This window comes from Gymnoscopelus microlampas (genome assembly GCF_963454915.1).
Source record: "Gymnoscopelus microlampas genome assembly, chromosome: 3".
In the NCBI taxonomy this organism is placed as follows: domain Eukaryota; kingdom Metazoa; phylum Chordata; class Actinopteri; order Myctophiformes; family Myctophidae; genus Gymnoscopelus; species Gymnoscopelus microlampas.
This window is the reverse complement of record NC_139940.1, coordinates 16,493,682-16,508,632: the sequence shown is the minus strand read 5'-3', so window position 1 is coordinate 16,508,632 and position 14,951 is coordinate 16,493,682. Positions and strand designations below refer to the sequence as shown.

The window sequence follows — 14,951 nt, the reverse complement described above, 5'->3', positions numbered from 1 at the left end:
AAATGGTCGCCACTCTTCTATGCCCTATAAGGACCACCCTAAAGTATTTGCATTGGTTCTGCAATGCTGTTATTTATTTATTTTGATTCCCATTTGATTCCCACTGTTATTTATTTATTTGATGCCCATTCATTCATTGAGTCAGGGGCGCCGATATTTGTAAGCTCTAGCGCGAAAAAAAAATGCGGGTTTTGGTCGGTTAATTGACTTTTTTGGGGGAGTTTTGTAACTTTATTTCGGTTAATTCGGTTGTTCAGTGGCGATCTGAACCAGGCGATCTGATTTTGAAAAATAATTTTAAAAGAAAACATTTTTTTTTGTTTTTTGACCAGCACCCAGTGGGTGCTCCTCACCCACAGTGGGTGCTTTAGCCCCCGGGCACCCACGGTTTCGGCGCCCTTGCATTGAGTTTACTGTAGATGTCACCAGACCTATCAGTTAGCCTACGCGGAGATATCTGATCGTCTGGCTACGCATGTCACGGTCCGCTCCTCGGGCCGTGGACGGTGACTTTATTATTTGGACCTTGTATGCCCTTATATGGTGTTGGACTCCTAAGGGCGGTTCTTTAGGCCTGTTTAGGCCGTTCATTATGTTCGGCACTCTTGTATTGTAACTCTGTTGCCTTTGCCTTGGTTTTCCTTACTCTTGTTTTGTAGCAGTGTTTCCTGTCTGCCTTGTTTACTGTTTCCTATCTTGTCTCACCTCACCTCCCTGTGATTATTGTAACCTAGTCACCTGTGCTCGTTGCCTGTTAGCCTATCCTGTGTTGATTGTCTGTTGTGTTCACATGCGTTCTGTTAATCCCCTGTCTATTTAAGTCCTGTGTTTGCTTCAGTTCCCTGTTGGTTCGTTGAATGTAGTTGTGTGAGTTTATACCAGTATTTGTCGCCTCATATTGTTGCTTGTATTAGGTTCCCCTAGCTTTCCCAGTATAGTTTCCCTTAACTCCTGTATTGTCCCTTTCGTGTTCTGTTTGTTAAACCGGTTACTGACTTTGCCTGTACCAGACTTGGATTGCTGCCTACTCCTCTTGTTTGGTGTTCTTAATAAACACTCTAATTTGAGCTGCGCTGCCTCTGCCTCTCATCTTGCACTTGGGTCCTACACCTCCCTGCCTCGCACCGTGACAACGCAAGACTAATTGCTGTATGGTTGTCCAGTCAAAACAACTACATACTGTATTTCTATTTTTAAATAATCAAGCTCCTTCACTGGCATTAATAGGTATTTCAGATCCACATCCAATTGGTGACATTTCAGCTGCTGGGGCTGCTGGTATAACAGCTGCATGTTTTATAGCTGTGATAGTTCCGGCCTTCTTGATTGTAAGGACAAAGAGGTAAGTATATATTTTTTAAATAGGCCCTATTACGTTCTGATTGGTGAGCTGCTGGCTGTCATGAATCAAAATGGCACATTGGCACAATATATTATATTATAGAATATATATATATATAATATTACTGATTCACCCACAACTGTGGCTGCTTTACTTGTGAAGATTAGCAGAACAACAACAGCTCACTGGTGCAGCCGTAACATGTCATCAACAGAGACCTCACACACCTCATAAAGGAGAACAAAAGTGTGTGTGTGTGTGTGTGTGTGTGTGTGTGTGTGTGTGTGTGTGTGTGTGTGTGTGTGTGTGTGTGTGTGTGTGTGTGTGACAAATGGTAGTGTGTGCATTACTGTATGTCTGCTTACCTACTGGTGCTACCTACTATTGCCTTGATTTATGATTGATGAGTAGCACCATTTTTGCTAGCTGCCATCTTAACAGGGCTTTATTTGTAATATTCATCAGAAGCAAGATCTGTGACCCAATAAGCATTACCAGGTGCATATTGTTAAACATTGTATTAATATATTATCCAGTTTTTATAAAATCATGTCCTCTTTAGGTGCTTTCAGACTCAAATCATGTCAACCTGGGGCAAATTCAACTTTGTCTTTCTATAAGTTTTGTTTTGACAGTGTGCAAATGTTGACATATAGCTTTAGTTTTCTCCTCGGGAGTCAGGACCTGCCATACTTCATCAGCTATTCAACTACTAGGCGATTCTAAATTATAAACAATTATACACATTTTCAACCTGGGTGGGTGACTCACCCTGGTGTCGCCCCAGGGGGAGTGGCCCTGGGGTGAGGTGATCGAGTGTGAAAGCACCTTTTAATGTGTTTTCAGATTTGTAGCTGAACAGAGAGACAAACTATTGGTGGTTCAGCTACTAGCATTTCTGTATATTAACATGTGATACCAAATTAATTCCAGCAAATTAAATTATAATTCTATGATCTATTGTTCTATTTTGAGATGAACATGAAAGTCTGACAACACTTTCCAATGTGTTCCATGTGTGAGAGTTTGCATATATACCAGCAAAGCTGTTCCTTTTTGGTTCCTTATTTGGTTACACAAACCAAAGCAATAAGCAAAAAAAAATTGAGACGAGTCATTGTATCCTGTGTCTAGAATCTGAAGATGTACATGTATATGAGAACGAATGTACACATATACCTGTATATGTGAACTATTCAGAAATGCATGAGGACACAGGACAAAGGCGATCTCCAGCTGTTCACAAGGTGAGTATTAGGTCTATAAATAAAGGAATTGGTGAGCAATCTAAAGGTCAAAAGGAGAGCATTCAGAAGTTACATTGAATTACAATTTCTAGCATGACTACAAGTCTTATATCCACTTTTTACACTATAATAAGGGACACCAATTAATGGTTAATTAATCATTACTAAATGCCAAGGTTGTCACCTGGTGTTGGACCGTTGGGCTCCTTACACAAAGTTTTATGTATTTATTTATTCATTACTCGTTACTCTTTTTGTAATATTATTAAGAGGACAATCAGTACAAAATATTAAGAATGCAACTTAATGCGATTAACTGATAGATTATCAGTTCATCATTAACAGCAAAAGCTTGGAAGTGAAAGGTTCTGTACAAATCTACAAATTGCCTTTAAATGGAAAACAAGCAGATCTTTTACCCTATTGGTGGAGCTAGATGAAAGGTCATAGCCAAATTAGTAGGGTTCATGTGAGCATGAATCTGCTCAGTAGGTTCTATGCAATCCACCCACTTGATTTTGAAAATCAGTGCGCAATTTTACATTTTGGCCTCTGGGTGGTGCTAGATGTGGTCACTGAATGACCATATCACTGATATGGTGATTCATGTAGTAGTAGGCCTATGTCAAGCCCATACATACTGTATGTTTAACCAAATAAAATTAGATGCAAGACAAGGCAATTATTCACATCACTTTGAATACAAGGTAATTATGTGCACCAATTCACTAAACATTAATATTCACATCAACGCAAACAAGTCAGTATTTCACAGCATTGCTATATCTTTAGAGTTCCACCTAGTGGGGCTAAAATAATACTTGACCATCTCTATGCAAGCAAGTTTAGTAGAAAGGGGGTTCTCAATGAACACACTTTTGGTTTTGCATTATTCAAGTATGAGGAATCAATTGAAATGGATTCAAAAGATTTGTATGTGCTACCAATTGTGTGGTGCCAATAATTGTCAGTAATAAAGTCAGCCTGATATAATTAAGGATAATTATAACAATTGTAATATAATTATAATATAATTGAGGATTCCTGTGCAAAACAAGACTTACAAAAATGTTTACTGTATCCATGCCTTTGTCTCCAGTATAGGTGAGACAATGAACTATAATTGTCTATTTTAAGGTCTCCCCAAAAAAGGCTGGTTGCCAATTGTCATGATGGATGAACAGCCAATCAGAAAAGAGGATCGACTGGTTACTAAGCCCACTTCTCAGATAGCAGTTTTAGTTTTTCACACATATTTATTACTCCATAATCATCCTGAAACTGTTATCATGAATTGAAACTGTTATGAGTTTAAACTGTGTATTTCTTTTTGTGTATGTTTTTTTGTTGCACTGTTGTTTTGTTCTGTTGTTTTCAGTGTTTTTAAAATCGTTATTAGATTATTCAATAAATCAAAGTAATACCTTGAGGTGCTTATTCATTGCAGTTTAAAAAAAAAATCTTCTCATTTATTTTTCTTCATTTCACGCATGCATTAAAACTTACATGGATGAAAAACTAAATAAAGACAACTACCGTATGTTATTTTATTTAAATGCTTTTTTTTCAACATATGTTCCATTATGGTAATACTATGGAGTCATACAGATAGACAATATGTATGAGTGACAACAAGTTATACAATAATTTCCATGTACTGCATTGTGATGGAAATTATCAATGTATTAAATATTACTGAACTCAGAGAATGTACATGTTTCACTCCAACACCATATTAACAATAAAAAATATTACAAATAATCACAATCTTCAAACCATGTGCTTCATTATCATTTTCTGCACCATTGAAACAAATTACAGTAATATAATTGTCAACAGTCAATTGTAATAAGACACACAATAAAGAAAATACCAGTATTATCAAGTATATTAACACCACTTAGATATCAGTAGAATGACATTGGCAGATTTACATACAGTATACAACAAAATACATCAATACATACATACATACTGTACATACACACATAACATTAATTGCTAGTTTAAGTATTGAGCTGCAGGATGATTGCTTTCCCTGCAGTAAAATTATGGCTATACAAAGTACATGTTTTGGACTTTACACAGGGATGACGACTAGGAACGCTTTCATTTGCACCTTGCAATTGCATGTGCTGTGAATGAAATAAACGGAGTTGACTGTTGATGTTCATCATTGTGATGATTCTATTTCGTACAAACCTGATTCCACAACAGAAATGGAAACACGCATGATATCATTGTTCATCCTGACATTGGTCTCAGGTGAGTTCTCATTATTTCATTGACACAAGTCACATAAACAGAGCTAAATGACATACAGGACACACGATACAAGAAGAGCATACTGCAAAAAAATTATGTGCTGTATTGTCAAATGCACAAGTTGTCTTTTTTCATACAGTGTATATAATGTATAGTTTATATTATATTATATACAGTGTTTATTTGTACAATGCTGTTTACATGATACATACAGTACAGTCTATTATATTGTTCACTTCTTTATTAATGCTAATAAAAATCCATTTACCGTATTTAAGCTTCACCTGAATCTAGGAGAGGAGAACTGATGGAAGGACATACCATGCTGAAGATCCACAGTGAGTATTATAATAAAATATATCCTCTGAAAAGTGACTTAATACTCATTCATCTTTTTATATGTATATGACCTTTGATTTGTCATAAAAAGAAACGTGAATGAATGCATTGTTTTGGTTAAGCAAAAAACACAACCAACTATTAATAAATAAATACAAACAAGTACATTAACACAAAGGTTTCGGGTGGGGGTGTAAGATAATTATGGTATGTGGTCACATGGGAAATATGGGAATGAAGAGATAACAATTTTGTATTTAAAAATAGCCATTTTTGAATAGCCAACATATAAATGGTTAAAGTGGTTAACATTATTGTGATGCTGTATTAACTACTTTTTCTGGGGACCCCCGGGAACCCCCCCAAGGACCCCTGGGGGTCTCCGGACCCCACTTTGAGAACCACTGCCTTACACTGTGTTTTGAGACTTACTGTAGCCCTCACACAAGGCATGCATGCATAAACGCGTTGCCATTTCTGTATCATTCCTTTAGTTCACATTGTTTCCCCACCGCAAAGCTAACTGACATGACCAAATCTATCACTCCAACAGCTTGGTCACTCTCTTTCTCTTCCATCTACAGCGCCCATTTCAAATGTGACCGTGAGAGCAAATGCAACCGACTATGTGGAGTTCAAAGACACAGCAGTCCTCATCTGCTCAGTCTCCTCTGGTTCCTCCATCTCCTATCGCTGGCTGAATGGCAGCTCTGAGGTCACGCCCAGTGAGGGAGTTCAGATTGGTGATGGAGGCTCCATTCTCACCATAGTCAATGTGACCCGCTATGACCAGGGACCATTCAGGGGTCATGTGTTCAATCCCATCAGTAATGACACCAGTGAACCAGTAGAGCTCAACATCAACTGTGAGTTATTAACCTGCATGTTTAGTTTAATATCTTGCAGTATATAGTCTAAGTCACCATAGAATGGAAAATGGAGCTTGGTTAACTTATTGTTTCAGTATTGTTACTTTCTGCCTTTTACTTCTGTCATTGTCTGGAAGCTTGTGTTAATCTATTATGAGGTTTCATTTGGATAAGCTGATATTCTACTGCTAGAGTACGTGCATTTTTCTCTACGCCTATTCATATTATCTTATTGGTGGCTTTTGTTTTGTCGGTGTCTGCTATGCATAATCTACAGTTGGTCCCGAAAACACTGAAGTGAAGGTTTCCCCTTCAAAAGACTACTATGAAGAAGGATCAGATCTCACTCTGTCCTGCTCAGCTGTTTCCAAGCCCACAGCCCTGTTTAACTGGTTTAAGAATGGAAATACGCATCCTGTTCCTGGACCAGAACTCCAACTAACAAACATTCATGCTGGTCATAGTGGTAACTACAGCTGTCAGGCCTTTAATAGCGAGACTCTGAGATATCACATGTCTGAGGTCTCAGTTGTCACTGTTCTCGGTGAGTGGGAATGATATATGAAATATAAATATGCTAAAATTATGCAAATTACCATAACCATTTTAGTTAACCATAATTATTATGATTATGACTATAATAAGGGTAATAATAATAAGGGTAATAATAATAATAATGATAATTATTATAATTATTATAATTATTGTTGAATAATAATAATTATCATTATTATGTTAACCAAAACAAACAACAACAACAACAACAACAACAACAACAACAACAACAACAACACATGCAAGAATGGAATCAAGCAGTAAAATACCTAAAAGTTTATATTTGTGTTTCATCAACAGAGAAGATATCTGATGCAGTTATCACACCATCAACAATTCAACCAGTTGATGGGGAGTCAATCAACATGACCTGTGATGCTGTTGGAACCATCTTGACCAGAGAGTGGAGCAGGGATGGCCAACCTCTGACCCCTAGCAGTGACATCACTCTTCATGACAATAACAGAGTGTTGTCCTTCAGTGCTGTGAAGACAACAGACAGCGGCGAATACTTGTGCAGAGTCAGTAACCCTATAAGCTACGATGAGGCCGGATACAACATGAAGGTCAACTGTAAGTATCATCCCGTGATATCATTTTTCCGATTATTTATTTTTGACCAAATTAACTTTCAGATTGATTAATAGTAAGCAGTATCATGAAAATAGTAGAAGAAAAAAAAAGACACTCAAGTTGAAGTAGAAAACATAATTTTCCCCCACATTTAGACATGGCAGAAAGACATTGTTACCCGTGGCAACCTCATTCAGAACAAGCTAAAATGTCCTGATTCTTTGATAAAGAATATCCTGGTCATTTGGCATAGATGATTACAGTGTAGTTTGTAGATTTATGTTGATGATTTGTGATTACTCAGTCAGTTATCCTAAAACTTTGGCCATAGCATTACAGCATATTATATTATAAGCCTTCAATATTTCATATCTATGTTTCAGATGGGCCCTTCAGTGTTCAAATCAGGGGTGAAACTCTAATTGAGGTGGAACAGCTGTTAGAGTTAATCTGTTCTGCTGAGTCAATGCCAAGTCCAAGTTACCACTGGATATTCAACGGAACAGAGTTGGATGAGTATTCTGATGTGCTCAAGAAGACAGCTGAATTATCTGACAGTGGGAATTACATCTGCATAGCTAAGAATGATGTTACTGGAAAAACATCTGAATCCAGTGTCCATCAGTTGTCTGTTAAAGGTGAGGTAAAATTGTATTTGTAGTAGGTACTATTATGGAATTGAAGTATTTTCTTTTTAAATGATCAGCAGTGTATATTATATTTTTGTTCAAGTTGTAGGACTTGGAGAGTGACAGACGCCTTACACAATTATGTTGGTACAGGGAATAGGCTATATATCAAATGTTGTATGTGCTTGACATTGATAATTAATAGACCAATATTATTGATTACTCAGACATACAGTAAAACACCATGTTACTCTGAGAGCAGTTTTGGTACTGCTACTATGATACTCTCTCTGTTCTGTCTATATAAAGTAGAAATATCTAAATAATCGTAACAATTCTATTTTATTCTCCTGTCTATTTGCTTGTTTTTTGTCATTGGTTCCTGAGAAAGGACCTGGAGGTTTATCAGATGGTGTCATCGCTGCAATAGTTGTTGCAAGCGTTGTTGTGCTTCTACTTGCTGCACTTGTTGGATGCTATTTGTACAAACATAGGTAAGGATGAAACATCAGTATTATTTCAAATATAGTTCAACACATGTTAGACATTTTATCCCTGCATTTCTGTGATGGGTTAACCTAAATAATTATATTTACATCAGGAGATGTCATTGAGGTATTAGAAAAATCTCCAAGGCCTATTGGCTGCATGCGCTGATTGGTCCAGTAGTTCACAAGATAAATTGTGAACACACACACACACACACACACACACACACACACACACACACACACACACACACACACACACACACACACACACACACACACACACACACACACGTTGTTTGGAGTTTTTCATTCAGTAATTAACTGGTTTAATGTCTATTCCATCCTACCAAATTGTGCAATGTCACGTTTCCGCTGAGTTCACAATATGAACTAGCCTATCAGCGTCCTCGCTCATTGTTCTGTGATTGACAGTGCACGTTGGCCAATCAGGTGGAAGCCGAGTGAAGCCAAATGGAGCCAAGTGGAGCTTGGAACGAAAACAAATGGCGACCATAAAAATGTCTCCGCTGTTTTTTAAACTTCAAAACGCTCTCAAACTTCTTTTTTTGTGGCACGGAATTTACTTTTAAGATATTTTTCAGATAGCATTTAGTTGTTTAACTTCATTATGTGGTCAATTAATCATGACAGAGCCTATTTAAAAATAAAAATTCAGAGAACCGGCAGGGACGGGCAGTGATACTCATGTATCCGCCTAAGGCAACCTATTTTCGGCATGGCCCTTTCAAATGTCCCCTTGCTCCTATGCTCTGTGGTGGTGGTGGTGGAACGAACTGCTGATTGGCTGAAGGTGTTGTCAGTCAACGGTACGACTCCCGCCCAGCTCTCGCCCACAGCCAAAAAGCCAAACAGACTTTCATGCGAGACTCACTACTGAAATCAAATACAAATGAGATTTTCGGAGGGGGGTTTTACCAGGCTAGGGTTGTAGCACTCGAGTCCAGTCTTGGTCTCGAGTCCGCATTTTGATTTACTTGGTCTCGGTCTCGCCCATAATTTTACTCGGTCTTGACTCAGTCTCGGACCAAGGGACTCTTCCCCCACGAGACCACTCGAGTCCAAGTGCAATGCAATGCAATCATTTTACTGTGTCCCTCCCATTACAAGGAGCCCATTCATGTTCCCATTTTAAGAGAGCCGTCTGGGGAGCTTGTAGACCACTGTCTTAAGTTCTGGAGCGCATCTGATGCCTGTGCATGCTACCAAAGTTTATGTAATCGCAACTGCTCTAACTACTGTGGCAAGTTTGCATATATTATATTAGTGCACTATAACCGACCACACGATCAAGCTGGCACTGACCTTATGAATAGTTCCTCAAGTTGCGTCTAAACATGATATAATATGAAACATCATGGTCATAGTGACAGTGCCGACATACACTTTGGATGAACAGCGCAAGATTTCAAGCGCACACAATGTTTCCTTGCGCACAGTAGGCTTACTGGCGCTGTGTCACTGCAGTAAATATCGCAGTCCAAACAGCAAAACTAAAACATTAATTAACATCTAGACCCATTGTTGATAAAGAAAAACATCACATGGATGCAACTGGGACATATCATCAGTGTTGTAGCCTGGGGTCATAGGGTGTTTCGGGTCTCGCAACATACAACACACACCCTTGCCCGGGTGACCCAGCCAGGGTTGATCAAGCCCCGACTTACGTCCCAGTAGCACCCACGGTCAGTCCTATAGGGAAAGACAGGGTAGTCTCCGGAAGTACTCTGCCGGGACTCGGTGAGGCTCTGGCACGTGGAGGGACTAGGCTCTGTGGGTTGTCTCCTGGCCGGGCTCCTCCTTCGTCTCACCAGTTCCAGGACCTGAGTGCTGCGCCAGATCAGGTGCACCGCCCTGATCCAAACATTTCCTTCTGGCGTGATGGTTCCTTGGGCCGATACCACTAGATTGGGCCGTCTAATGGTATTAGCTCCGCTTGCGGTACGCTGGAATGGCCCTCCTAAAGACCTCCCCGCGGGTTTGTTGGGCTTCTTCCTCACGGAAGACACAGCATGGGGCGCTAACCCATACTGCTCCCGGGATGCAGTCTACATTCCGGCTGTCAACAGTCTCTCCTGTGGTCACCAAACTATTCCTGGTTGTCACGTAGTCTAAAAATTCCTATGAGCCACTATAAATAGAATAACTGATAAAGAAAAACATCACATGGATGCAACTGGGACGTATCATCAGTGTTGTAGCCTGGGGTCATAGCGTGTTTCGGGTCTCGCAACATACAACATACACCCTCGTCCAGGTGACCCAGCCAGGGTTGACTTGTCTGTCCAGTATAAAATGCTGGATGAGTGAGAACTTTCTTAAGCTAAATGAGGATAAAACAGAAGTTCTCATAATTGGCTCCAGTGAGCAGAGAGAATCAATAATAAGTAGACTTGGTAACCTGGCTGTAGAAAGTAACACCACAGTAAAGAACCTGGGGGTTATTATCGATTCTGAATTGAATTTTAATACACACATTAATCATGTCACCAAGATTGCTTTCTTTCATCTTAGAAATATTGCGCGAATTAGAGACTATCTGTCGTTAGACGATGCAAAAACGTTGATCCACGCTTTTGTTTTCTCTCGGCTTGATTACTGCAACGCACTCTACTCTGGCCTGCCAAAGAAAACAACTGACAAATTACAACTTGTTCAAAATGTGGCAGCCAGAATTTGAACTAAAACTAGGATGAGAGAACATATCACTCCAGTTCTAGCTTCACTACACTGGCTCCCGGTTGTTTTTAGGATTGATTTTAAAATTCTTTTAATAGTTTATAAAGCTCTAAATGGTCTGGCACCTTTCTTTTTTTATTTATTTTTATTTTTTTATCCCGCGATTTTTGTAACCCATTTTTTCACCCGGTGCCAATTTCCTAAGTGATCCTGGGCGCTACACCAGCCCTACACCAGCGCTACACCATTCCCCTACAGCCTGGGGAGGCCAGGGCCGAGCTCATGCTTCCTTCAGTGCATGAGAGCCAACTGACTTTCTTGTCACCTGACAGGGGGGAGTTTCCCTGGTAGGACGTAGCGCGTGGAAGGAACACGTTATTCCAACCAGTTCCCTTCCCCTCCATCAGGCGCCCCGGCTGTCATGGGGGAGGCGGTATAGTGACCAGGATTACTACATGTTTTTGTGAGGGTATTAACAACCCTGGGAGACACGGGGAGAACATGCAAACTCCACACAGAGTAGGCCCTTTCGCCAACCCCACCTAGGGTATGGGCGCTGATGACGCGGAGGAGGAGACCCCAGCGCCCACAGCGTCCCCAGCGGGAATCGAACCCAGGACCTTCTTGCTGTGAGGCGACAGCGCTGCCGACTGCGCCACCGTGCCCCCCTAGTCTGGCACCTTTCTACCTCTATGACTGCCTAGAGAGATATGTTCCAAACCGGCCCCTCAGGTCTTCAAGTGCTGACCTGCTCGAGGTGCCTACAATGACATATAAAAAATACGGTGAAGCAGCATTCTGCTTTTACGGACCAACAGTGTGGAATAAACTCCCATTAAACCTAAGACAGGCAGCCTCTGTCGATAGCTTTAAAGCACAGCTCAAGACCTATTTCTTCACTCTTGCTTTTAGCTGATTCTTTGGTTGATTTTTAAGTCCTGATGTCAGCCCTGGTACCATTTGCAGGCAGGTGTGTGCCAGTCACAGGTGTGTGTCAGTCACAGGTGTGTGTCGGTCACAGGTGTGTGCCGGTCACTGGTGTGTGTCGGTCACGGGTGTGTGTCAGGTGTGTGTGTGTGTGTCACAGGTGTGTGTCACAGGTGTGTGTCAGGTGTGTGTCAGCCACAGGTGTGTGTCAGTCACAGGTGTGTGCCGGTCACAGGTGTGTGTCGGTCACGGGTGTCAGGTGTGTGTGTGTGTGTGTCACAGGTGTGTGTCAGTCGCAGGTGTGTGTCGGTCGCAGGTGTTTTTTTGTTGTTGTTTTTTTGTTCTTTATTAACCCAGGGTAGTAGCTGAGCACAAGTGCTCATTTTCAGCAACGCCCTGCACATAGAAACACACAGACAGACAGACACCTTAAAACCTGGGAGCTGACTAGTACAACCACAGTCTTATACTGTTGGCCACTACGCAGCTCCACTGGAGCAGTTGGGGTTCAGTGCCTTGCTCAAGGGCACTTCAGTGGTGTTGGGGAAGTGGTGCACATTCACTTCCCCACCCGTGTGTCAGTCACGGGTGTGTGTCGGTCACGGGTGTGTGTCGGTCGCGGGTGTGTGTCAGTCACGGGTGTGTGTCAGTCACAGGTGTGTGTCAGTCACAGGTCCTGTATTGCCTATTTTAATGTTGTTTTATGCTTTTGCTTTTACTTTATTTTATTTTATTTTACTTTGTTTGCTTCATTGTTAAATTGGTTGTAACTGTAACTGTATTCTTGCTCTGTAAAGCACTTTGTGCTGCATTTCATGTCATGAAAGGTGCTATACAAATAAAGTTTATTATTATTACGGGGACAGAGCTCTGCTCTGTACACGTATTGTTATTGGCAGTATTCTGTCACTTCTTCTTCTTCTTCTTCTTCTTCTTCTTCTTCTTCTTCTGCCACTTTTCGCAGTTCTGGCTGAACCGTGCAGTCGCTTTTTACGAAACTCGGCCATATGGTAGATGGTCATGAAAAACGATCAAAAAATAATTCTCACAATCTTTCGTCCAAAGGTGGCGCTATAGCACTCAATTGAAAATGCCAACTTTGACCAGGTACAACTCATGCCCTGTTTGACCTACAGCCATGAAACTTGGATACACATATGCGTCTCCTCATGCTGAACAACTTTCACACTCTGACTTTTGACCTCTGACCTTTAGATCTCCCACCATTTTGAATTATATGAAAAACAGTCATTGGCTCCTAACTTCTGCATTTTTTCACTTATGGAAAATCCGTTGGAAATTTTTGTAGAAAGTGGTCCAAAGTTCAAGTGTGAAACGTTTCGTGCAGATTGCTCAAAAATCCCAGGAGGAGATAGATTTTAACTATTACAGTTTTATGAAAATTATTCATCTGTGCCTAAAACATACATGCAGACTCACATTTCTTTGAAACTTTGCAGAAATGTACAGGGTCATTCCAAATATCACTGAAACCAATCTTACTCCAATTGGCCAAAAGGGGGCGCTATAGCAATTTTTTGAAAAGGCAGACTTTAAACAGGCATAAGTCATGCATCGTTTGGCCGAAAGTCGTGAAACTTGCTTACACATGTGCCTTGACTCATGAGGAACACACGTATCGATTTGACCATTAAGCTCCGCCCTTAGATTTTCCGCAATTTTGAGCAGTTTGAAAAATACTTGTTTTTGCCAGTTCTGGCTTAACCGTGCATACGCTTTTTACGAAACTCGGCCATATGGTAGATGCTCATGAAAAACTACCAAGAAATAATTCTCACACTCATTCGTCAAAGGGTGGCGCTATAGCACTCAATTGAAAGTGCCAACTTTGAACAGGTACAACTCATGCCCTGTTTGACCTACAACCATGAAACTTCGATACACACATGCGTCTCTTCATGCCCGACAACTTTCGTGGTCTGACTTTTGACCTCTGACCTTTAGATCACCCACCATTTTGAATTATATGAAAAACAGTCATTGGCTCCTAACTTCTGCATTTTTTCACTTATGGAAAATCCATAAAAGACCAGTAAGCTCCGCCCTTAGATTGTCCGCAATTTTGAGCAGTTTGAAAAACACTTAAACCCAGGATTTTTCAGCTATTTGCGTGAAACTGTATCATCTGTGTGATCTCCTTTTTCACAGTTACTTATCTGGGCCAATGGCGTCTCCCTTAAATGAAGGCCTCACAATCTCAGGGTCGCCAGTTCAAGCCTCACTTGATGCAGACTTAATTTAAGTTGAATTGCAAACAACATGACTGTATCATTGAATACATGTGCAACTGTTAAAGGTAATGATGAAATGCTTCTTGGAGAGAGTATGTTTTTGCAATGTATGACAAACTTCATTGTGAAAATAACCGATCTACAATCTCAAAACTTTTCAGATAGCAACATGTTTCTGAGCTTGTAGATCGGCTGCTTTCACTGGTTCACTTTTATCTTCAACAGATGACCTCAGCCTGGACAAAGCTATAGCCCTATAGGTAGTGTCTCAGCCTGTGAATCCAAAGGTCGAGAGTTTGATTCCTGTCAATGGCAATAGGTTGAGATGTCAATGGGTGAGGTTTTTCACCTGGGATTGCCCCCCTGCGTCCTATATATGACCACCTCAGCTGGGTTGGGCTGAAAAGAATATTCGCCTGTTGGAATCATTTGCTTTGTCTCAATTTCTATCTATTCCCTTTCCATGTCTTATTGTGCTATTATTGCACTTTGCTTTTTGTCTGTCTGTCTGTGGGTGGGTCATTCCACTTTTCAATTGCATTGCACAAAACATAACTGCATCAAATAATGCATGTGCAATTGTTAAAGATAACATGAAATGCTAATTTGAGAGTATTTCATGTTAAAGATAACATGAAATGCTTATTCAAAAGTATTGTTGTCAAAACTCTCTCTCTCTTCAATCTATTCCGTTTCCATGTGTCTCTCTCTCTCTCTATTCACTGGCCCCGTATTATCGCTGCTTGCAGCTATATTTATTAT

General features: G+C 40.5%; 1 protein-coding gene across 1 annotated transcript; it reads left to right on the top strand.

Moving 5' to 3' along the window:
- Positions 1–2,548: 2,548 nt before the first annotated feature.
- Positions 2,549–8,775, top strand: LOC311041745 (cell adhesion molecule CEACAM5-like; the record flags this gene model as incomplete). Its single annotated transcript, XM_084052229.1, has 7 exons — positions 2,549–2,589; positions 5,149–5,192; positions 5,778–6,059; positions 6,340–6,606; positions 6,918–7,190; positions 7,574–7,833; positions 8,761–8,775. 7 exons carry the CDS (start codon positions 2,549–2,551, stop codon positions 8,773–8,775), a joined length of 1,182 nt encoding a protein of 393 aa, XP_083908355.1.
- Positions 8,776–14,951: the final 6,176 nt, after the last annotated feature.